The 19,149-nt window shown below is 46.2% G+C and overlaps 1 protein-coding gene across 1 annotated transcript in view; it reads right to left on the bottom strand.

Annotated features, from left to right (window-relative positions):
* Nucleotides 1-19,149, bottom strand: part of TADA2A (transcriptional adaptor 2A) — a 301,706-nt gene that overhangs the window by 85,434 nt on the left and 197,123 nt on the right. Inside the window, exon 10 of the mRNA XM_078679774.1 lies at nucleotides 7,493-7,603. Coding sequence (XP_078535900.1) covers nucleotides 7,493-7,603 — 111 coding nt within the window. The remainder of the gene's footprint in view (nucleotides 1-7,492; nucleotides 7,604-19,149) is intronic.

Below are 19,149 nucleotides of genomic sequence, written 5' to 3' on the forward strand. Positions count from 1 at the left end.
AGGGGTTGAGGGTGAGTGAGAGTGAGGGTGAGTGAGGGTGAGTGAGAGTGAGGGTGAGTGAGGGTGAGTGAGGGTGAGGGTGAGTGAGGGTGAGTGTGAGTTAGGGTGAGGGGTTGAGGGTGGGTGAGGGTGAGGGGTTGAGGGTGAGTGAGGGTGAGTGAGGGTGAGGGGTTGAGGGTGAGTGAGAGTGAGGGTGAGTGAGGGTGGGTGAGGGTGAGTGAGGGTGAGGGGTTGAGGTTGAGGTGTTGAGGGTGAGTGAGGGTGAGGGCGAGTGAGGTGTTGAGGGTGAGTGAGGGTGAGGGTGAGTGGTTGAGGGTGAGGGTAGGTGAGGGGTTGAGGGTGAGTGAGGGTGAGGGTGAGTGAGTGTGATGCTGAGGGGTTGAGGGTGAGTGAGGGTGAGGGTGAGTGAGGGTTTGAGGGTGAAGGGTTGAGGGTAAGTGAGGGTGAGGGTGAGTGAGGGTGAGTGAGGGTGAGGGGTTGAGGGTGAACCATTAATAAAAGGAAGACGTTGCAATGGCCGACCAGACATCCATGGGCTCCTGCAGGCAGTGTCGAGTCTGTCCTCTGTTTTATAGAAGGCGACTATCGCCCACAGCTAGGAGGCGCTGCTGTCCCCTTAATACAAGTCTAGCAGTGGTAAAACTTCGTCTTCAAGGGGTTGCTATTCAGGAAAGAGGGGTAGAGGTAATTAGTCATACACCAATGCTAGGTATCTGCTACAATGCAGCAATGAGGTTGTCCTGGGCACCTGCAACACACACTCTCAAAAGTAGAGGCAAAAACGGTACCCCAAAATGGATGAAAGCCTTAAAAAAGAAAAAACAAGTAAAACGGCGAATAAAAGGAAAAAATACCACTAAAAGAAAAAAAATATTAGTCTTAAACTAGAAAAGGATTTCTCCAAAATAATGAACGAAAATATTTACATACGAAGGGAGTAACTGCAAATTATTACTCGATATTTCTGCGATATGGGCCAAAATAACGAGATACCAGGAAAAATTCGAGATTTGATTCTACAAACTAACTCTGCTTAATTCCCACACGCCCGCTCTGAAGTGCAGACGTGATTACAAAGCGATACAGGTGTAACAGTATAAGGAAAACGAGAGATCAGGGAATAAAGCTAAAACAGTAAATACATACGCGGAACTGAGCTCATTTTGTATTTTTTCACGAACAAGGATGTAATATCTCAAACAAAAAAAACCTTTGTGTTTACTCGACCTCACCAATAATTAAGAAAAGTGATGAAATGGTTGTGAACTCCATCACTGCATAGCACATTTGGTCAGAGCGAGCTCCCGCCCTTACATAGCTATAGGTGCTCAGGAGTGCCCTTGGTCTGACGCGTGAGTAACTTGTGTGACATGTGTTGTGTTGACGCGCCCAGGCAGTGGGGGCGAGGCGCAATAAATTCCAACCCCTAGGGGAAGGGAATTCCTAGCAAGCCTTTATTACATGGCCGGTCGCGCGCAGTGTCTCGAGGGCCCGAAATTCCACAAAGCACAAACGTTGCGACATCGAAAGAGGACTGGGACTGCTTCCAGCTACCTGTGTGGAATCGACTTCTGGGACAGACTCGTGTATGCTCTACTCATTCGGGAATATACTACTGGCCTTCAACTGCTGCTTGAGTCAAGATTTTGAGGTGAAATCCCGTGCCAGAGCGCTTTGAGGCGAAATCCTGCGCCAGAGCGCTTTGAGGTGAAATCCCGCGCCAGAGCGCTTTGAGGTGAAATCCCGCGCCAGAGCGCTTTGAGGTGAAATCCCGCGCCAGAGCGCTTTGAGGTGAAATCCCGTGCCAGAGCGCTTTGAGGTGAAATCCCGTGCCAGAGCGCTTTGAGGTGAAATCCCGCGCTAGAGCGCTTTGAGGTGCTCTGACGTGTTACTGGTAAACACAGGCGGATGTTTGGGTTCGGGTACCGTTCGGACTATATTATTATACGCTACTGAACTTAGAAGGCGATGTATAGCTCCAATTGCCCTTTCAGCTGCGAGGAAACCCCTCCACTCGATAGAACAGTCACCAAGTCAACAGGCATTGGAAAACCAATAGGCTTCACCGGTCAATGGCTTTACCTGAAGTTTTGGCATTGCTAAAGTCTTCCGCTGATGTTGTTCCTCCTTTGTCAAAAAAAGAAAAGAAAAACAAACAAGCTCTCGGCATTGCGTGGCGGGAGGGGGCGGGGGGAACGTCGAGGGCAGGCAGGATGACTCAGGGGAGGGGGCGGAGCGGGGCAGAGCGGCATGTGGGTGTGAAGAAGCCGGGCCTTTGAAGTGAAGCTAAGCTTCACTTCAAAGGTGTCGGAGGAATGCGGGTGGCTGTGCACGCGCTTTTAAGCTCAATGCACATGCGCATTGAGCTTAAAAGTCACGGGCACTGCAAGGAATCGCCACGATTCCTTGCAAGTTAGATAAAGAGTCGATGAGCCCCTATAGTCTCGCTTGCTCGATGGGCATGCGCATCGACAGGCGAGACCTAAAAAACAACTTGCAAACATCTGGACGCAACACTCGATGGCAGGAGTATCTACAGCACACATGTCGCCAATCGATAGCCGCCTTGGAAACTCCAGCCGCAGTACTGCTGACATTGCGCGTTCTCTTTGGAGGCGAACAAATCTAACCAAGGTTCTCCCCATTGCTGAAAGAGACCTTGTGCCACCTCAGACTAGAGAAGCCATTCGTGATCCGCTAGGCATTGACGGCTGAGATCGTCTGCCCTGGCATTCAGAGAACCTGCCAGGTGTTGAACTACCAGGGTATGCCCTGATGTTCCAGCCATGTCCAGAGACGGAGAGCCTCTCGACAAAGGGTCCATGACCCCACCCTGCCTTGTTTATTGCAGTACCACATGGCGGTGATGTTGTCCGTGAACACCTGCACCAACTTCCAATTGACAGAGGGAAGAAATGCTTTCAATGCCAAGCGAATCACTTGGAGCTTCAACACGTTTATGTGGAGCCCTCTCTCTGCTGGAGACCAGTGACCCCTGATTTCCATCTCTCCCATCCCAGAAGTGACGCATTCGCCACAATTGTGAGATCCGCTTGGGGCAGGGAGGGAGGTCTGCCGTTGACCCAATCTCGGTTAGTTAACCACCACTGCAGATCCTTCACAGTTCCTTCCGTGATCCGAATCAAGTTGGTGAGATTTCCCTGATGCTGTGCCCATTGGAACTTCAAGTCCCACTACATACGCCATCTCGCTTGTCTTACCAACAGGATGCAGGACGCCATGAGGCCCAACAGCCTCAGAGTCAACCTCACTGAAATCCAGGATAGAGGCTGAAATATCGGAATCATAACCTGAATATCCTGGACATGCTGCTCGGGAGGATAAGCCCGAAACTAAACTGTGTCCAGAGCAGCTCTGATGCAAGGGAGCGTCTGAGGAGTCAGGTGTGACATCGGCACATTCATAGAGAACCCCAGCGAATGCAGGAGGTCTGCCATAGTTTGAAGGTGGGAGACGACTGCCTGGGGAGAGGACGCCTTCAACAGCCAGTCTTCGAGGTAGGGGAAGACTAAAACCCCTAACCTGCGCAGATGAGCTGCAACCACCGCCACCACTTTGGTGAACACCCGAGGGGCACTGGTAAGGCCGAAGGGGAGCACGGTAAACTGAAAGTGCTTGTGGCCTACCTTGAACCGCAGGTAACACCTGTGGCTCGGCAGGATGGGAATGTGAAAATACGCATTCTACAGGTCCAATGCCACCATCCAGTCTCCTTGGTCTAGGGCAGGCAATACCTGAGCCAATGTGAGCATCTTGAATTTCTCCTTTTTGAGGAAGAAATTGGCGGTCTGAAGATCCAAAATGGGCCGCAGTCCCTTGTTCTTCTTCGGAATCAGAAAGTAGCTGGAATAACAACCACTGCCTACTTCTGAAACTGGAAACCTTTCTTTAGCTCCTTCGGCCAAAAGAGCTGTAACTTCCTCTTGGAACAGCTTTAAGTTATCCTCTGCCAGCCGTTCCTGACTTGGCAGAATAGTAGGAGGAAATGAAAGGAAGAGAATAGCCCTCCTGGACGATCTGCAAGACCCACTTGTCTGTTTAATTGCTCTCCTGCAGGGGAGATGATGACAAATTCTCCCACCCACTGGAGTAGTGAGGTCCTGCAGAATCAGCCTAGGAGTGCTTGGAGGCTGCGGCTGCCGGGGGTAGTGTGGTAGACGACTTCTGGCCTCCATTCAGAGGACAGAAGGTACCGTGTACACGAGCGGCTTGGGCAGTCAGTGCGGGACGGTGGCTAGTATAGGGTAGAAGCGGCTGGAAACCCCTTCCATTACGAAAGGGGCGAAAGAAAGACTGGCCACGAGGAGAGGAGGAGAGGGCCAAGGATCTGGCCGTAGCTCAAGAGTCCTGAACCTGACCAGGCAGAGTCCGCCTTTTCCTCAAAAGGCATGTCCATCAAATTGGCCTGGACATCCCCCGAGAAGACAGTTGCACGAAGCCAGGCATGGTGCCTCAAGGCCACTGTCGTTGAAATAGATCTGCCCAGCGAATCGGTTGTATCCAAACCACACTGTATGGTGAATTTTGCCTCCTCTCTCCTGTCTTTGACAGCCTGAGAGAGCACAGCCAGCACCTCCTCCAGGACTTGTGACAGCAACTATGCAACCATCTCCCAAAGAGAGTGGGAGAAACGGCCCAATAAGCATGCAGTATTCACCGACCGCAATGCCAGACTAGAGGAAGAAAATATCTTCTTCCCAAATTAGTCCAGTCTCTTGGATTCCACATCCGGAGGGGCAGAAGGGAATGCGCCCTGGGAAGTAGAGGCCTGCACCATCAAACTTTCTTGGGTGGGGTGTTGGCTGAGGAACTTTGGGTCGCCCGGTGCTGTTGTTTAATGTATAAATATGTAAATTGTGGGTGTGGGTTGTAGATACGAAATTTGTAGGATTCAAAAGAAATTGTTTTGATACTAAGAAAATGAAAATAGAATTTGAAAAATAAACAAACGAAATGAGACAAGTTTGTTCGGGTTAACATTGATTCATGGGTGTGACCAAAAGTAAGGTGAGATGTGATAAACATTATTGGCATTTGTAGTGTTTTTTCTTTTAATCACCATAGCATAGGACGCCCCCTCCTCCGTAGCCACTGTAGGTGGATAGAGACTGCAGAGTCTGGGGAAGTATCCAGACCACTGGCTTCCACAAGTTCCCCATAACAGTCCATTGTCTCCTCAGAGACATCCTAGTTCTCCCATGCCTCTCCTGAGCCTAGCCCATCCACAAAGTGCTCAGGCGACAACATAGAACACCTAGGTTCTGTTGACGCCGGAATCGGCGTCATACGACGCTGTTTCGGCCCAGTGTCGTCGGATGGGGCTTGCGCCACCGACAGCCGCTGGCGGCGACACTGGCACAGACTTCGGTTTCGACACCGGGGAAGGCTGTGTTGGTACGAGCGGCATCGAACTGGATCCGAGATCGGATCCCTGAGGCCCCACCAGCACCGTGGCCGATGGCGTCGAACCGGATGGGGCCCAAGGGATCACCAATGGGGTCGTTCTGCTAAAATACACGGCGCATGGCGTCGTACAAATCCTTAATTTGAGCTGGAGTCGTTCCGCTCTTGGAAATGGAGGGAGGTGCGAAGTCGACTCTGCCTCCGCAGAACCATGCCTAGAGGGTCGGTGCTCCTTACCTCTTTCGACGACGGACACCAGTTGAGGTGAAGTCGAAGTCTGCTTAGACAACTTCTTCTTGTGCATCTTCCCCGAGTGTCCAGATGTCCTCGAATGGGAGGAAGAGGACTTAGGGCTCCGTGAGCGATACCGCAACTTCTTCTTCGAACGGGATTGTGATCTCCTCAGAGTCTCGCTCAGCGGTGTCGACTGCCGGGCCGCGAGCAACTTCAACACCCGCTCCCTCAAGGTCTTCCGAGCCATCGCCTGACAGTCTGAACACGACTTTGAATCGTGGTCATATTCAAGATACCACAGACATATGGGGAGGTGATCGGTAACCAATATCGTGCTGGAAGAAGTCCAGCACGGTTTAAAACCTGTCTTCCTGCCCGATATCCCTCGCACATGAAGTCGTCAAAAATATCGACAAAGGTCGAGAAAAAAGTCTGTTAAAAAGCGGCAGAGGGGTAGCTCTTCCCAGATCAGTGCTTAACTGGGGCAGAAAGAAAAGAACTGACGCCCACGCGCCTGGGTGGCATCTATGTAGGCACCTTAATGTCGTAAGCGACACCATCGACGTCAGGCGGAGCCGAATGGAGCCACCCGACTTCGAGCAGAAGGGGTATTACTCAGCAAAAGTTTCCGTATCCTGCCAGACGGTTGGAAAATTCAAAGGTAAGGAATCTGCAGCTCGAAGTCTATCAGATTGCCCTTTTCTAACAACTTCTTCAAAGAAATTATGTAAGGGATCATTGAGTAATGTGAATAAAAGAAACAAGGACGGTGTTGTTTGAAGAATCGTCAGTGAGGTAATCAATTATGTAATTTAACATCTCATGAGTGATGTAATATGTGTGTAAGGTCATAATTAGCGCACAACAGGTGGGCAAGTTATAGTTAGTTCACTAAACTATAACTGGATAACTTCAGTTTTTTTTATTTTTAAACATTAGTTCTTATCTCATTTCAACAACTGATTATAGAGTCACTTTAATCTTTTTTCAGGGAACAAACTATATATTTGAGTATATTATGTAACAAGGATATACACTGCTGCTGTGCGCATTGTTCCTTCTCTAAACATGATTATAACAAGCGCGGCTGGTACCGATTCTATCTTTGTCCTGCGTGTGAGTGAAGCTTGAAATCTATAGCTCATGTGGAACCTCTTTTTTGCGTCATATTGAAGATTGAGAAAACCTTTTCAGTAAATGACAGTCATAGCTATCATTTGCAAGTAGTGCAGAATACAGCAGCCAGACTGGTTTTAAATGCCCCTCCTAGAACTCCATCCAAACCTTTGCTCAATAAACTTCACTGGCTGTCCATACGCCAACGAGTAAAATTTAAGACCTGTTGTATTATACACAAAGGTCTACACGATCTGGGACCGGAATATCTGTCAAGAAAATTTTTACCATATGTTCCCACCCGCACTCTTAGGTCAAGCGAACAGTTGTTACTGAGTGTTCCCAAGATCAGCAGAACCAGGCTGGGTGGTAAGGCCCTGTCTGTGGTAGGCCCTAATCTGTGGAACTCGCTCCCACTCCTACTGAGACAATGCCACAACCATCTCCTTTTTAGGAAACAACTGAAAACTTTCTTGTTTAGTCAATTCTAGATAAACGATTCTCTATTCTGGAATTAGTTTAGGTGTTTTTACGAGTGTTATAATTTCAATGCTACTATCATCAGCTCCTCATGCCGGTTGTCTCAAGCGCGGAGATACTCCTTCGGGAGTCTATTCCTAGCGCTATATAAACCTGCCAATAAATAAATACATCATTTTTGCATAGTATAGAAGGATTTTGATCTTAGAGTGGCAGTAAGTATAAATGAAGTGCATACCTGCGTGGCTTTCAATGAATTTGTCATGCTCGATTGGTCCCAGAATCCTCGCAAAGCGCCTCATTGTTTCATACAAGTCCTGGATCTCTTTGGGGTACCTCCTTTCCAGAACTACAACCAAATGGTGAACAATAGAAAATTACTGCCTGAAAACCAAAACATTAAAAGTCTAATATAGTTTATGGCATCTCACACCATTCGACATGCTATAGTACGCCACACCTACGATGATCATTACATTTACATGAGCTGAACATTTGTGACACAGGACAAAAAAAGTGTTGCTTACATTTTTTGTCTTTCATAGCTATTTTCCTTTCAAGACAGAGGGTTGTTTTAACACAATCAATGAATGGGTTTTTGATGGGACATTTGTTTCTCTAATGCAGTTTATTAAATAGTAATTATTTTCTCCAAGAATTGAAATGCACTTCACCCCACAAATCAACGATAATTAGTTTCATAAAGACAGGCTGAACACATTCCAATAGGAGAATGAAGAGCACTGATGAATACTTAAATCTATGGAAAACAGTGATAGGTCATCACCAAAGTTCTGTTCTCCTGCACTTATGTCTCCTTCAGTCGTTAATGTGGGACATTTTTCCAATTATCAGTATAAAAAGGGGAACCTCAAGACTGCTCCCAGTCATTCACTCTCTTGACAGCAAATTAACTTCGACCATGACAAAGTAGGTGGGAAGGTGAGTGGAATACATTTCAAATATGTTTGATGCAGAGGCTCAAAAGGGGGCACCTTAAGCTACCCAAAGAGAAGGTGGTTTCTCGTGGCTGGAAATACCTTACACTAAACCCTCATGGGAAACCTTTGCCACCAAGATAACATGTATGATCTTTTAGAAGGACTGACTCTGTAAACAATAAAAGCAAATAGGCAGATAAAGAAAAATATTGAAGTCCTCTGCTTGCAACTCAATGGATAAACTCCTCTCTAGATATGCCCTATATAGAATCTCTTCCACTATAAGACTCAACACATTCTCTTAGAATTAAATACTTCCCGATACACTGACAAATCAAAAGTGCATTAAATCGCATCTTTGTGCATCACCCATTCATGCTCTTCCCAAATCATTTTGCTTCGTGCACTTGACTTGGTTTTTGTATGCCTGGAACATGAACTGCTGTCAGCATTAAGTTTCGACTGAATGGCAGATTCCACAATGAAGAGTGTGCTCTGTGAACCCCCCTTGACACTGAATATCAGTCATTGCCTTTGTATTGTCTATTTGAATCTTTAAAGTGTTTTATTGCATCAGTGGCAGAAGAGCCACAAATTCTCGATGGACTGCTCAGGATATTTTTTGCAATCACCTCTCCGGCAGTGACCATTCACTTTGGTTCCTAGATCTCTGTTAGAGGAGCCCCCATAAGACTTTTAACTGAGAGCCATCTCTCATAATGAAATCTTGCAAAGCTGGCTTTCAAAGAAACCTTCCTTTTTTTCCTCAGTAACTACTAAGCCAGAGAATACTGACAGCTTTATAGGTAATCAGAACCTTTACATTCTAATCTTGCGATGTATATCACTTACAAGCTTACATTGCTGCTGTAACATCATGTGGATGTTGGGGTTCAGAACGAACTAATTAATGTAGGATACCCTAACTACAGGTACGCACATTGTGGGAAGCTATCCACACACTCCGTCTTATACCATGCTACAACCAGGGGCATCCAAAATCGATTCTACTGACCTCAGTGCTCAGACTCTCAGTCAAACATCAATCAATCAGGATTTATAAAGCGTGGCTAATCACCAGTTAGGGTATCAAGGCGCTTGCAGGCGTCGGAGGCTTATTCGAACACCAAGTCTTGATGGCCATTCGGAATTCCGGAAGTCTATTGATGGTCACAGGTGTGTGGGGAGGCTGTTCCTGGTCTTTGCTGCGATGTGGGTGAATGAGCATCCTCCACTTCTGCTTCAGTAGATGTGGGGAGTATTGGCGAGTAAAAAAAAGGAAGGCAGAGCGTAGTCTTCTCTATGGCTGGTGGAAGTTCAGGTGGTGGTTAATGTAGGCGGGTCCTTGGTTGTGTAGAGCCTTGTGTGCGTGGGTCAGCAGCTTGAATTAGAATCTTTTTTGTACGGGAGCAAGTGGAGTTTCCTGAGGTGGGGTGTGATGTGGGTTCATCGTGAAAGGCAGAGGATGAGTCTGGCTGGGGCGTTCTGTATGTCTGAATTCTCTGTAGAAGGTGTGCGGCAATTTGTACGTAGAGGGCATTGCCATAGTCTATTCGACTGGTGATGAGGGCTTGTATCAAGGTGCGTCTTGTGTGTGGAGTTAGCCACTTGAAGATCTTACACAGCATGCGCAGAGTGAGGAAGTAGGCAGAGGAAACGATGTTGATCTGTGATTTCATGGTAAGCTTGTTGTCAATGATGATTCTAAGGTTTCTGGTGTTGTTGGAGGGAGTTGGTACGGGTCCCCAGTTTGATGGCCACCAGGAGTCGTTCAATGCTGCTGCCAAAGATCAGTACTTCTGTCTTGTCTGTGTCCAGCTGCAGGCAGGTGTTCTTCATCCAGTCAGTAGCATTTGTCCTGCATCTGTGGAAGTTGGTTCTGGTTCTACATTGTTCTACAACCATATGTAAGTGACACGCTCACTGTACACACACATACTCAAAATCCACATGGGACATCAAAGCGAAGTTCTGAGTTTCACTTAACAGCAAGATTTTACACAAGATGGGTAAATAACCCCTGCTCCCAGCGACGGACCAAAAAAAGCGTGGTGTGCTACAAATCACAAAACAAGGTACACTGCAATTACAACATAACATGCAATACCCAAGACAGGGATAGTAATCATTTATCCTTTAAAAGGCACACTAGTTACATCGTCCAATTCATGGGTCAGGTCCTGGAATTTACATGGTCAGGGACAAGCCCGAGCCTTTGTGCTTGATTAGTGTGACACCAGGGCCATAATAATAGGATACTGGTTTCACATTTAGTTTGACACTCAGAACAGGGGTACATACCCATATAGCATGCCAGTAACATTCCTGTCCCAGCAAGGGTACAGATTGCTGACGTTATTACGATAATTATCGAAAGGTCTTTCAGATAGCAAAAAGATGCTAATGACACCTTTAAACACTTTCAGAAAAATGTAGATGGCATGGAGTCCATATTCACAGCGGGGAAATGCAGATTGGAGTCCATGGCTTCAGAGATCAGAATCATAGCGTCGTTAGTTTTGGTGTTAAAAAAGATGATGAAGAAACTAAAGCCCTTACAACAGAACAGGAGTAGGAGATGGAATGTTACATGCATTTCCAAAGCAGTGGAGGAATACTGATCACATACGTGGAAGATTAAGATTCCATGCTGAAGCTTCTTTATTTACAAGTTGCAACGTTCCATTCCTGATCCGTTTGCGTGAGGAAGGTGGTTTGTTTGCCAAAGGGAGGTAAAAGTGATGGCAGAGGCAGCTAAGGCAACATTTTGCTGACTAAGCGAGAGAAGCCTCTGTGGGACTTGAACCTGTGGTGAGCAATTGAGTAGGGAGCCAGTATAGGCAATTGTTGTGTTGCCTTAATTTTAACGCTACCACATCACATAGAATTGAAATGCAGAATATCATATGTTGACGTCTCATCTCTTGTGTCTCATGCCAGTGTCTTATTACCATCCTATTTGACGGTAGTTACTGGCAGTAAAGCGTCAATATTTGCAAGGACGGAGGCTGCTTAGCATTCCCTTAAAGCAAATACTTCTCTCTTGATGTGGTTAATGTAGTTATCTGCACTTTTCCAAGTCTACTTTCATATCTTTACACTTCTGTAGTGTTACAAGACATAGGGGCCGATTAGGATGGTGGACGGATTGCCCCCGCCGGGCTGGCGGTAGCCACCGGCGGTGGCAATCCATCCGCCATCCTCACAGAAATGACCCCCCGCCACATTAGGACAGCGGGGGAGTCCGCCGGTCGTTTTCGCAACCGACGGAAAAAAGTGCTTACATATGGTGGTGGTGTCTGCGAGACACCGCCAACCATATTACGATGCCGGCGGTCGTATGCCTTGGAAAGGCATATGGTCTTTGCTTTGGGGGCCCCCAGGGTGAAGGGGGGTGGGGGGTGCACATGGGGGGTACCTATGGTACTGTGGCGGACGGTCCCTTCCTACAACAGGATGGCGGACGGACAAAGTCCATCCGCCATCCTAATCGGCCCTAAGTTTGTGGACTGACAAAGCTAGTGAAGGGGTCATTCAGGCCTGACGCAAGGCATTTACCTTCTACCATATATAGGGGGGATACATTATGGAGACTCAACTTGATCTACTGATTAACAAAATGTCCACAATATTTCACTTCAAAAAACTTGAGTTTGTTGTGACACCCTCACGCTATTGCAGTGGTTGATAACCTAAATTATAGCTGTTGAATATTACATATCTGGTATTTGCAAACTGTTTCAATTTACGCCACTGTATTTCTGATGGGCTCTTTTTTACCCGATGAATTGAATGATGAATATATGCATACAAAAAACAGAAGTTCCAGCTGCAATATCAGCAAAAATCTGCGGCAACAATCTAAGCAAGAAAATGAGTAACGTGATGAAAGACAAAGGAATAAGTGTGTTGAATCCTTCATTTATAGTGTCATCTTTTTAGATGGTTTAACACGAACTGACATAATAGGAAAATTACATTTTCTTGGGTTGAAACGGTCAGACCAGATCCAATGGACTGACCACCATTTTGGAAAGAACTCCCTGTAGGCTTGCCCATAACCTCACTCAGGAAATTATGGTACTCACTTGGGAAGCAAAGAAGCCCAAGTTTGACATCTATCTTTCAGGGCAGACTGTCTCGCCTTTCGGAGATACCTGCATGTTGTAAAAACAACTTTGGATTTCCATAAAGGTCAGTCCGCCTCAGATGGAAGAAGCTCTCTTCTACTGACTCCAAAACTTTATGTTTTCTGATTTACTTCACCACAGGGCCTCTTGCTGGCAAGTGAATGAATTTTTTGGCACCATGGCACATTGCCCTGAGAAGTCATGCCTATAAATCAGGTTCAGCAAGAATGTGATAAGCCTTGAGAGTGGTGTTAGGTATTAAGGTTCTGAGAGATTCAGTTAGAGAGTAAGACTCCGTGTGTGTCTAAAACACACTCACTCGGAAATACACAACTTCATGTTCACCCCTCAGGCAGAGCTTGTGTCATCTCTGAGCTTTGATACAGGTCAGGTAGTTAAATCCTTTGTTATTTAATCTTGTGGTACATGCTTATCCCACAGCTTCTAATTGATTTGGTCTAAAAATCACACCATGCACATGCAGGCCAGCTGGGATCAGGGCTTCATCTCCACCAGTGAAAAGGCGTGGTTTCCTTGCAGTGTAGAGTAGTAGTGTAGCAAAAGTGTCATGTCAAGGCCTAACGCAAGCAGAAAGAAAATGGGCCTCCTTGAACCTAAGGTCCATATTAAAGACGGACATAGTTTGGGTAAAGAGCACCTCCTTACTGAGCATCAGTGTATCCAATGAATGCCTGTGCTTACAGGTCTGTCACTTCCTATCTGTATTCCATATCTCCCTCCTTCCTTTCACTTTCTCCCCTCCCTGAGTACTTTCACTCTCTCGGTTTCCCACCATCCCTCTCACTCAACTTTGTACTTTCTGCCTTTTTTTATTCCCCCTTCTACCTGAACTCCAAAGAATATCTCCATTTCTTTCTATTTGCCCTCTCAATTTCTGCCTACACTTTCTCTGTGTAAAAATTTCCCCTCTCCCTCACATCTGATTTCTACCTCTCGCTTTCTGTCCTCTTCCTTCCTTAATTTGGGTCCTATATATTTTTCTATTTTCCTCTCAATCAATCAATCAATCACGGCATTTATAAAGCGCGCTACTCACCCGGGAGGGTCTCAAGGCGCTCGGGGAGGGGGATCGCTACTGCTCGAACAGCCAGGTCTTGAGCTGCCTTCTGAAGGAGAGATGGTCCTGGGTTCGCCGAAGGTGGGTGGGGATGGTGTTCCAGGTCTTGGCTGCCAGGTAGGAGAAGGATCTTCCTCCGGCGGTGGCTTTGCGGATGCGTGGTATGGTGGCGAGGGCGTGGCTGGTCGATCGTAGCTGGCGGGTGGGCGTGTAGAAGGTCATGCGGTCGTTGAGGTACTTGGGGCCAGGTCGTGGAGAGCCTTGTGTGCGTGGTGAGGAGTCTGAACGTGATCCTCTTGCTGACGGGGAGACAGTGCAGGTCTCTCAGGTGTCCGGTGAAGTGGCTGTGTCGTGGGATGTCCAAGATGAGTCGTGCGGAGGCGTTCTGGATGCGCTGGAGTCTTTTTTGAAGTTTGGCTGTGGTTCCGGCGTAGAGGGTGTTCCCGTAGTCCAGGCGGCTGGTGACGAGTGCCTGGGTGACGGTCTTCCTGGTTTCAGTGGGGATCCATCTGAAGATCTTGCGAAGCATGCGCAGGGTGTTGAAGCATGAAGATGAGACGGCGTTGACTTGTCTGGTCATCGACAGGGAGGAGTCCAGGATGAAGCCCAGGTTGCGTGCGTGGTCTGTTGGCTTGGGAGCGGTGCCCAGGGCCGGGGGCCACCAGGAGTCGTCCCAGGCGGAGGGTGATGATCCCAGGATGATGACTTCCGTTTTGTCCGAGTTCAGTTTGAGGCGGCTGTTCCTCAACAAGTCGGCGACGTCTTTCATCCCTTCGTGTAGGTTGGCTCTGGTGGTGGTGGGGTCGTTGGTGAGGGAGAGGATCAGCTGGGTGTCGTCGGCATAGGAGATGATGTTGAGGTTGTGTTGGCGTGCGATGGCTGCGAGGGGGCTCATGTAGACGTTGAAGAGGGTTGGGCTGAGGGAAGATCCTTGTGGTACGCCGCAGATGACTTTGGTGGCCTCGGATCTGAACGGGGGGAGGCGGACTCTCTGGGTTCTTCCGGCGAGGAACGCGATGATCCACTCCAGTGCTTTCTCTCGGATCCCGATGTTGCTGAGGCGCTTCACTAGGGTGTGGTGGCAGACGGTGTCGAACGCCGCAGAGAGGTCCAGGAGGATGAGGGCAGCTGTTTCCCCGTTGTCGATCAGGGTTCTGATGTCGTCGGTGGATGCGATTAGGGCGGTCTCGGTGCTGTGGTTGGCCCAGAACCCGGACTGCGAGGGGTCGAGGGATCCGTTCGTCTCGAGGAAGGCAGCAAGCTGTCTGTTGACGGTCTTCTCGATGACTTTGGCCGGAAAGGGAAGGAGCGAGATGGGACGGTAGTTCTTGAGGTCGGTGGGGTCCGCCGTTGGTTTCTTCAGGAGGACGGTCAGCTCGGCGTGATTCCAGCTTTCCGGGAAGGTGGCGGTGTGGAAGGAGGAGTTGATGATGTTCCGGAGATGGGGTGCGATGATGGCGTCGGCTTTGTTGAAGACGTGGTGTGGGCAGGGGTCGGTTGGTGATCCGGAGTGGATGGAGTTCATCGTGCGGGTGGTGTCTTCGGTGCTGATCGGGGTCCAGTTGCAGAGGGTGGTGGTGGCGGGCGTTGGTTCTCTAATATATATATTTTTTAGGCCGAGCATTCAAGACCTCTTGTATATACTTTAGTATATACTTCTATGTGTATATGTACTTTGTGGGCTCTGGAGATCATCCCCAGGACTTGTCTGCTTCCGCTTAGGGACTTTATTTTTGTTCAACTGCCTCTATTTAACTGTCTTGATAGAAAACGACCAGTAGAGGTCAGTAAATTACCAGTATTGCTTTCTGCTGAGGGACTTTCTTTTTTTCATTTTTGTGGTAACGAAAACAAAAACGACCAGCAGAGGTCAGTAAAATACCAGAATCACTTTAGCATTCTCCATATTCCAGTCCATAGAAATTTTCTTCCACGAGCACCCATGAACAGTAATATTTATTTTAAATCTTGTATTTTCAGTGATATGACAACCAAAAGCCCTGATTTTATATTAAAAACAGAACTTTGGACTATACCATTTCCCACTGAAAGGCAATATTTATCTCTGTGTTCCCATACCTGGTGTCACGCAGTTTGGTGCTTACTTTCCCTCCATGTTTAAGAACAGTAGATGTTTCAGCACCCAGGCTAATGTGCTGCATAGCTAAATACATATAAGATCTCAAAGGCGAGACCAAATACATTGCAAATGCTGGTTTCCTTTTCTGTCCACTCCCATCTCATTTTTCTTTTTCTTCTTTGCCCTATTTATGCACTCCATTTCAATCTGCACACTCAAATTTCCCCTTTCCATTGCAATCTATTTTTTCTCTTTCCTCCCTCTACTTCCCTTCTTTTTCACACGTTATTTCTTATTATCCGATGTTTTTCCTCATTCTTCACAAAGCCTTTCCCTTTCTTTCCATTCTGTCTATTCTGTCTTTTATAGATCCTACTTTTTCGCTTCCATGCTATCGTTACCTTTCCGTTATGCTTTTCCAATCTCCTAAGCCCGATTTAAATTCTCTTCCTTAATGCCATCTTGTTTGTATGTCCTTGGTCTATTTTCTCACCCTCTACATACCTACCCTCCTTTTTCTCCCAACTCTCTCTTCTCTAGCACCTTTCCAGGTATCCTCAGCCATAAAGCACCTCATGACAGCTTTCTTTATGTTGTTATCTCAGTCATATTTTCTTGCCGTTTTGCTTTCCTTTCCTACCACTGCTTCCCTTTTCCCCTCATCAATCCCCCTCTATACTTTAGTTTCTCTTCTGGCTTCGTTTTCTCTGCTGATCCCCTTGTATACAGGCTCTAAAGATCTGCTAACTTCTGCTCTACTTTCTGGCTTTTCCAGTGGTGCCTGGGGCCTTCTCTGTCTTGCTTGCCATCACTATCTTCAACTCTCCCTGGCCACCCCTTAAGAATGGGACAAACCAAGTTCTGGCTCATGCACAGAGTCTCCTGGACGCCTGCTCGACTGTATGCCCACAAACTCTGCCCTGATGCATTTTGCTGGAATTGCAAGCGTGCGGAAGGGGATCTGGACCATCTAATCCTCCAGTGTGACTGCGTCTCAGCCTATTGGGACAGGGTATTTGATTTTATCCACAAAGTATTCAATATACCACCTACTAAGGAACTTCCCTATCTTGTTTTTGGCTTTACTAAGGAAACCCAAATTCCTGAATTGGACAGAGCCCTACTAGATCTTCTCCTCACGGCGGCTGTTAAGGTCGTCCTAAGCAATTGGAAAGACACCAAAAAGGCAAGCTATGCATTCTGGTTGAACTGGGTGATTAACCTCCGAGGGGCAGACAACATTACTCTCCAAAGCACTCCATGGCGAACCTCGCAAAGAAAATTGTGGAACACCTTAGATATCTCCTTCAAAACCCATAAACCTCCGTGAACTTACCAACCGTTCGAATTTCAACAGCTCCCGGGGCCCCGGTATAGCACATATACCATATAGTACATATACCACATACCATATAGAACACGTATTATACCACATACCATATAGAACACGTATTCCATGGTCTGAAGTGCTCCGGTCAGTGCTGAGTTGCCGCAACGTGGTGCACCACCTTCTCTTCTCAACTCTCACCTTTTTCTTTCTCTTTTCTGCCTTCTCTCTTCTTCTCCCTATCTTTTCCTATCCTCTCTTCCTCTCCTCTTCTTCTCTATCCCCTTAGAAATATAGCTCAAAGAGATGTATCAGAATGGGACAATACATGTTTTGTTCTCTGTGCAATTTATGAGCGCATACATTGATACTATGTTCACAGCATCTCTGACCTGATTGTTCTGATATACTGAAATTTCCAATAAAAACTTTTGAAATCAAAAAAGAACGGGACAGCAGATCCAAGCAGAAGACAACTGTATTGAACAAAAACATTCCAATTGGAAGTAAGGTCTCTTAAATAAACTACAGCTGGCCACCCTCTCACCTTTGGGCTGTGGTGTCACTGCAGTGATTGTTCCATTAACAGTGATGTCTCTGGATTAGTGATCCTAGAGTTTTCTCATCTAGCTTCATGCTTTCCACTCAGTCTGCTTTTTTGCATAATTTATGCAACACTCTATGCCTGAAAGGGTATTGTTCGGACATATACTGGGTATTCACTTGTGTCTGGACAAAGCTAAACCTTTCTGAAGAGCTGTAATGATAGCGAATCACCGGTCAGGGGTTGCTTTTATTAATTCCAGGTTGGCTCGGATTGTATTTTACCGGCCAAAGCTGTAAAACTGTGCCTGGAGTGGTAAAAGGCTTTTGTCATTATACAGCTCAGCACAGATAGCATTGTGCTAGTCCTATGCTTAAAGATTTTGCTGTAGAAATGGTAAAATACTTTGTCCCTCTCTATTTCAGTGTGGATGGCACTGTGATAATTCTATGCTTAAAATTTTTGATAGAAAAGCAGGCACTTGAGGTGAGCAAATTCAGTGTCTTGCTGGTCTTGTATGGTGCTCTACCCAGGAGCTGCTCTCCACCTAAACTTGGGAACTATCCAGAGTTCTCTGCTTCTTATTTGCATAATATACATCATCACACACTGCTTCAAACCATTCACCAGTCCAGGTATCGGAAAGCAGGCACGGACCGCGTTTCTGTGCTCAATAGTTGTTTATTTTTAGCTGGCCATAACGCATTTCGGTTCTTTCTGGACCTTGATCACATGACAGTGCTCTTTGGCATGTCCTTCCTTTTTTTAAAGTGGCAGTGACCAGTGCAAATTGTTTGTACTCGCCCAATAGACAGTAAAAACCTACTTTGTTTGCAAATCTTGTCAATTCACGTTTTTTGCAGATTTCACATGTTGCAACTCATTACTTGTTAGATATTAGTTTGCAATATCGGAGACTGCATAAGCAAATGAAGACTACATAGTGCGATTTCCATTTACCTTTGACCATAAATACAAATAAATATGTCAATAAATATAAACATAATACCATAGCAGCAAATTTGTATACATTGCAATATGAATTAATAATTAAAGGATATAAAATTCCTAATTCATCAAATTGATATTTAACATTGCTTTAACACTTCATATGTTAAAAACGGAATGTAAGACGTTATACATTTCTGTATAATCATTTCATAAAAATATGCATAAATGCAGTTTTTTTGTGAAACTGTCCTGTCCTGTCATAGGCTATTCCTAAATTTTGTTTGAAATGAAAAGTATGTGTAAAGTGCTGGTGCAAAGTATACCCCACTTCCTTAAAATTGGGAATATAGACCTTAAAGTGACCCCCTAATAGTGTCAGTAACACCCCTAAATGTGCAAATAACAATTTTAAAAAACCCAATGTTTTTATGGTTAGAGTCAGGCGGCATCCTCTCATTATTTTAGTTTTTAGTTTTCATGGATATTATACATCCTACTTTTGCCCCTTGTGTTTGGTCGCAGCTCAGTTGTGAAATCGTATGTGTCTTTATAAGTAAAAACCCGAGTTAAAACCATGATTTAATACCAGTAGTTTAAAACTGCAGATGTTTAAGAATTATTACTTTGAACCACCCGATCTTGCTTTTAAAAAGGATTTTCTATATGCATGTATAAAGATCTTCTGTGGTGTTTAGACCTACCGGAGATTTACTATCGAGATTTAAAATGTATCTTGTTTCTAGTTTTCGCAGCGCACCTTCTCTATCACCTGCTCTTCTATTTTTTGGTGCAGTATCTATGAGGTAATAAGAGAGATTTTGGAGGTCGTTGCTGTGGGTTTCCT

The sequence above is a fragment of the Lissotriton helveticus genome, chromosome 3_1, assembly GCF_964261635.1.
Source record: "Lissotriton helveticus chromosome 3_1, aLisHel1.1, whole genome shotgun sequence".
NCBI classification, from domain to species: domain Eukaryota; kingdom Metazoa; phylum Chordata; class Amphibia; order Caudata; family Salamandridae; genus Lissotriton; species Lissotriton helveticus.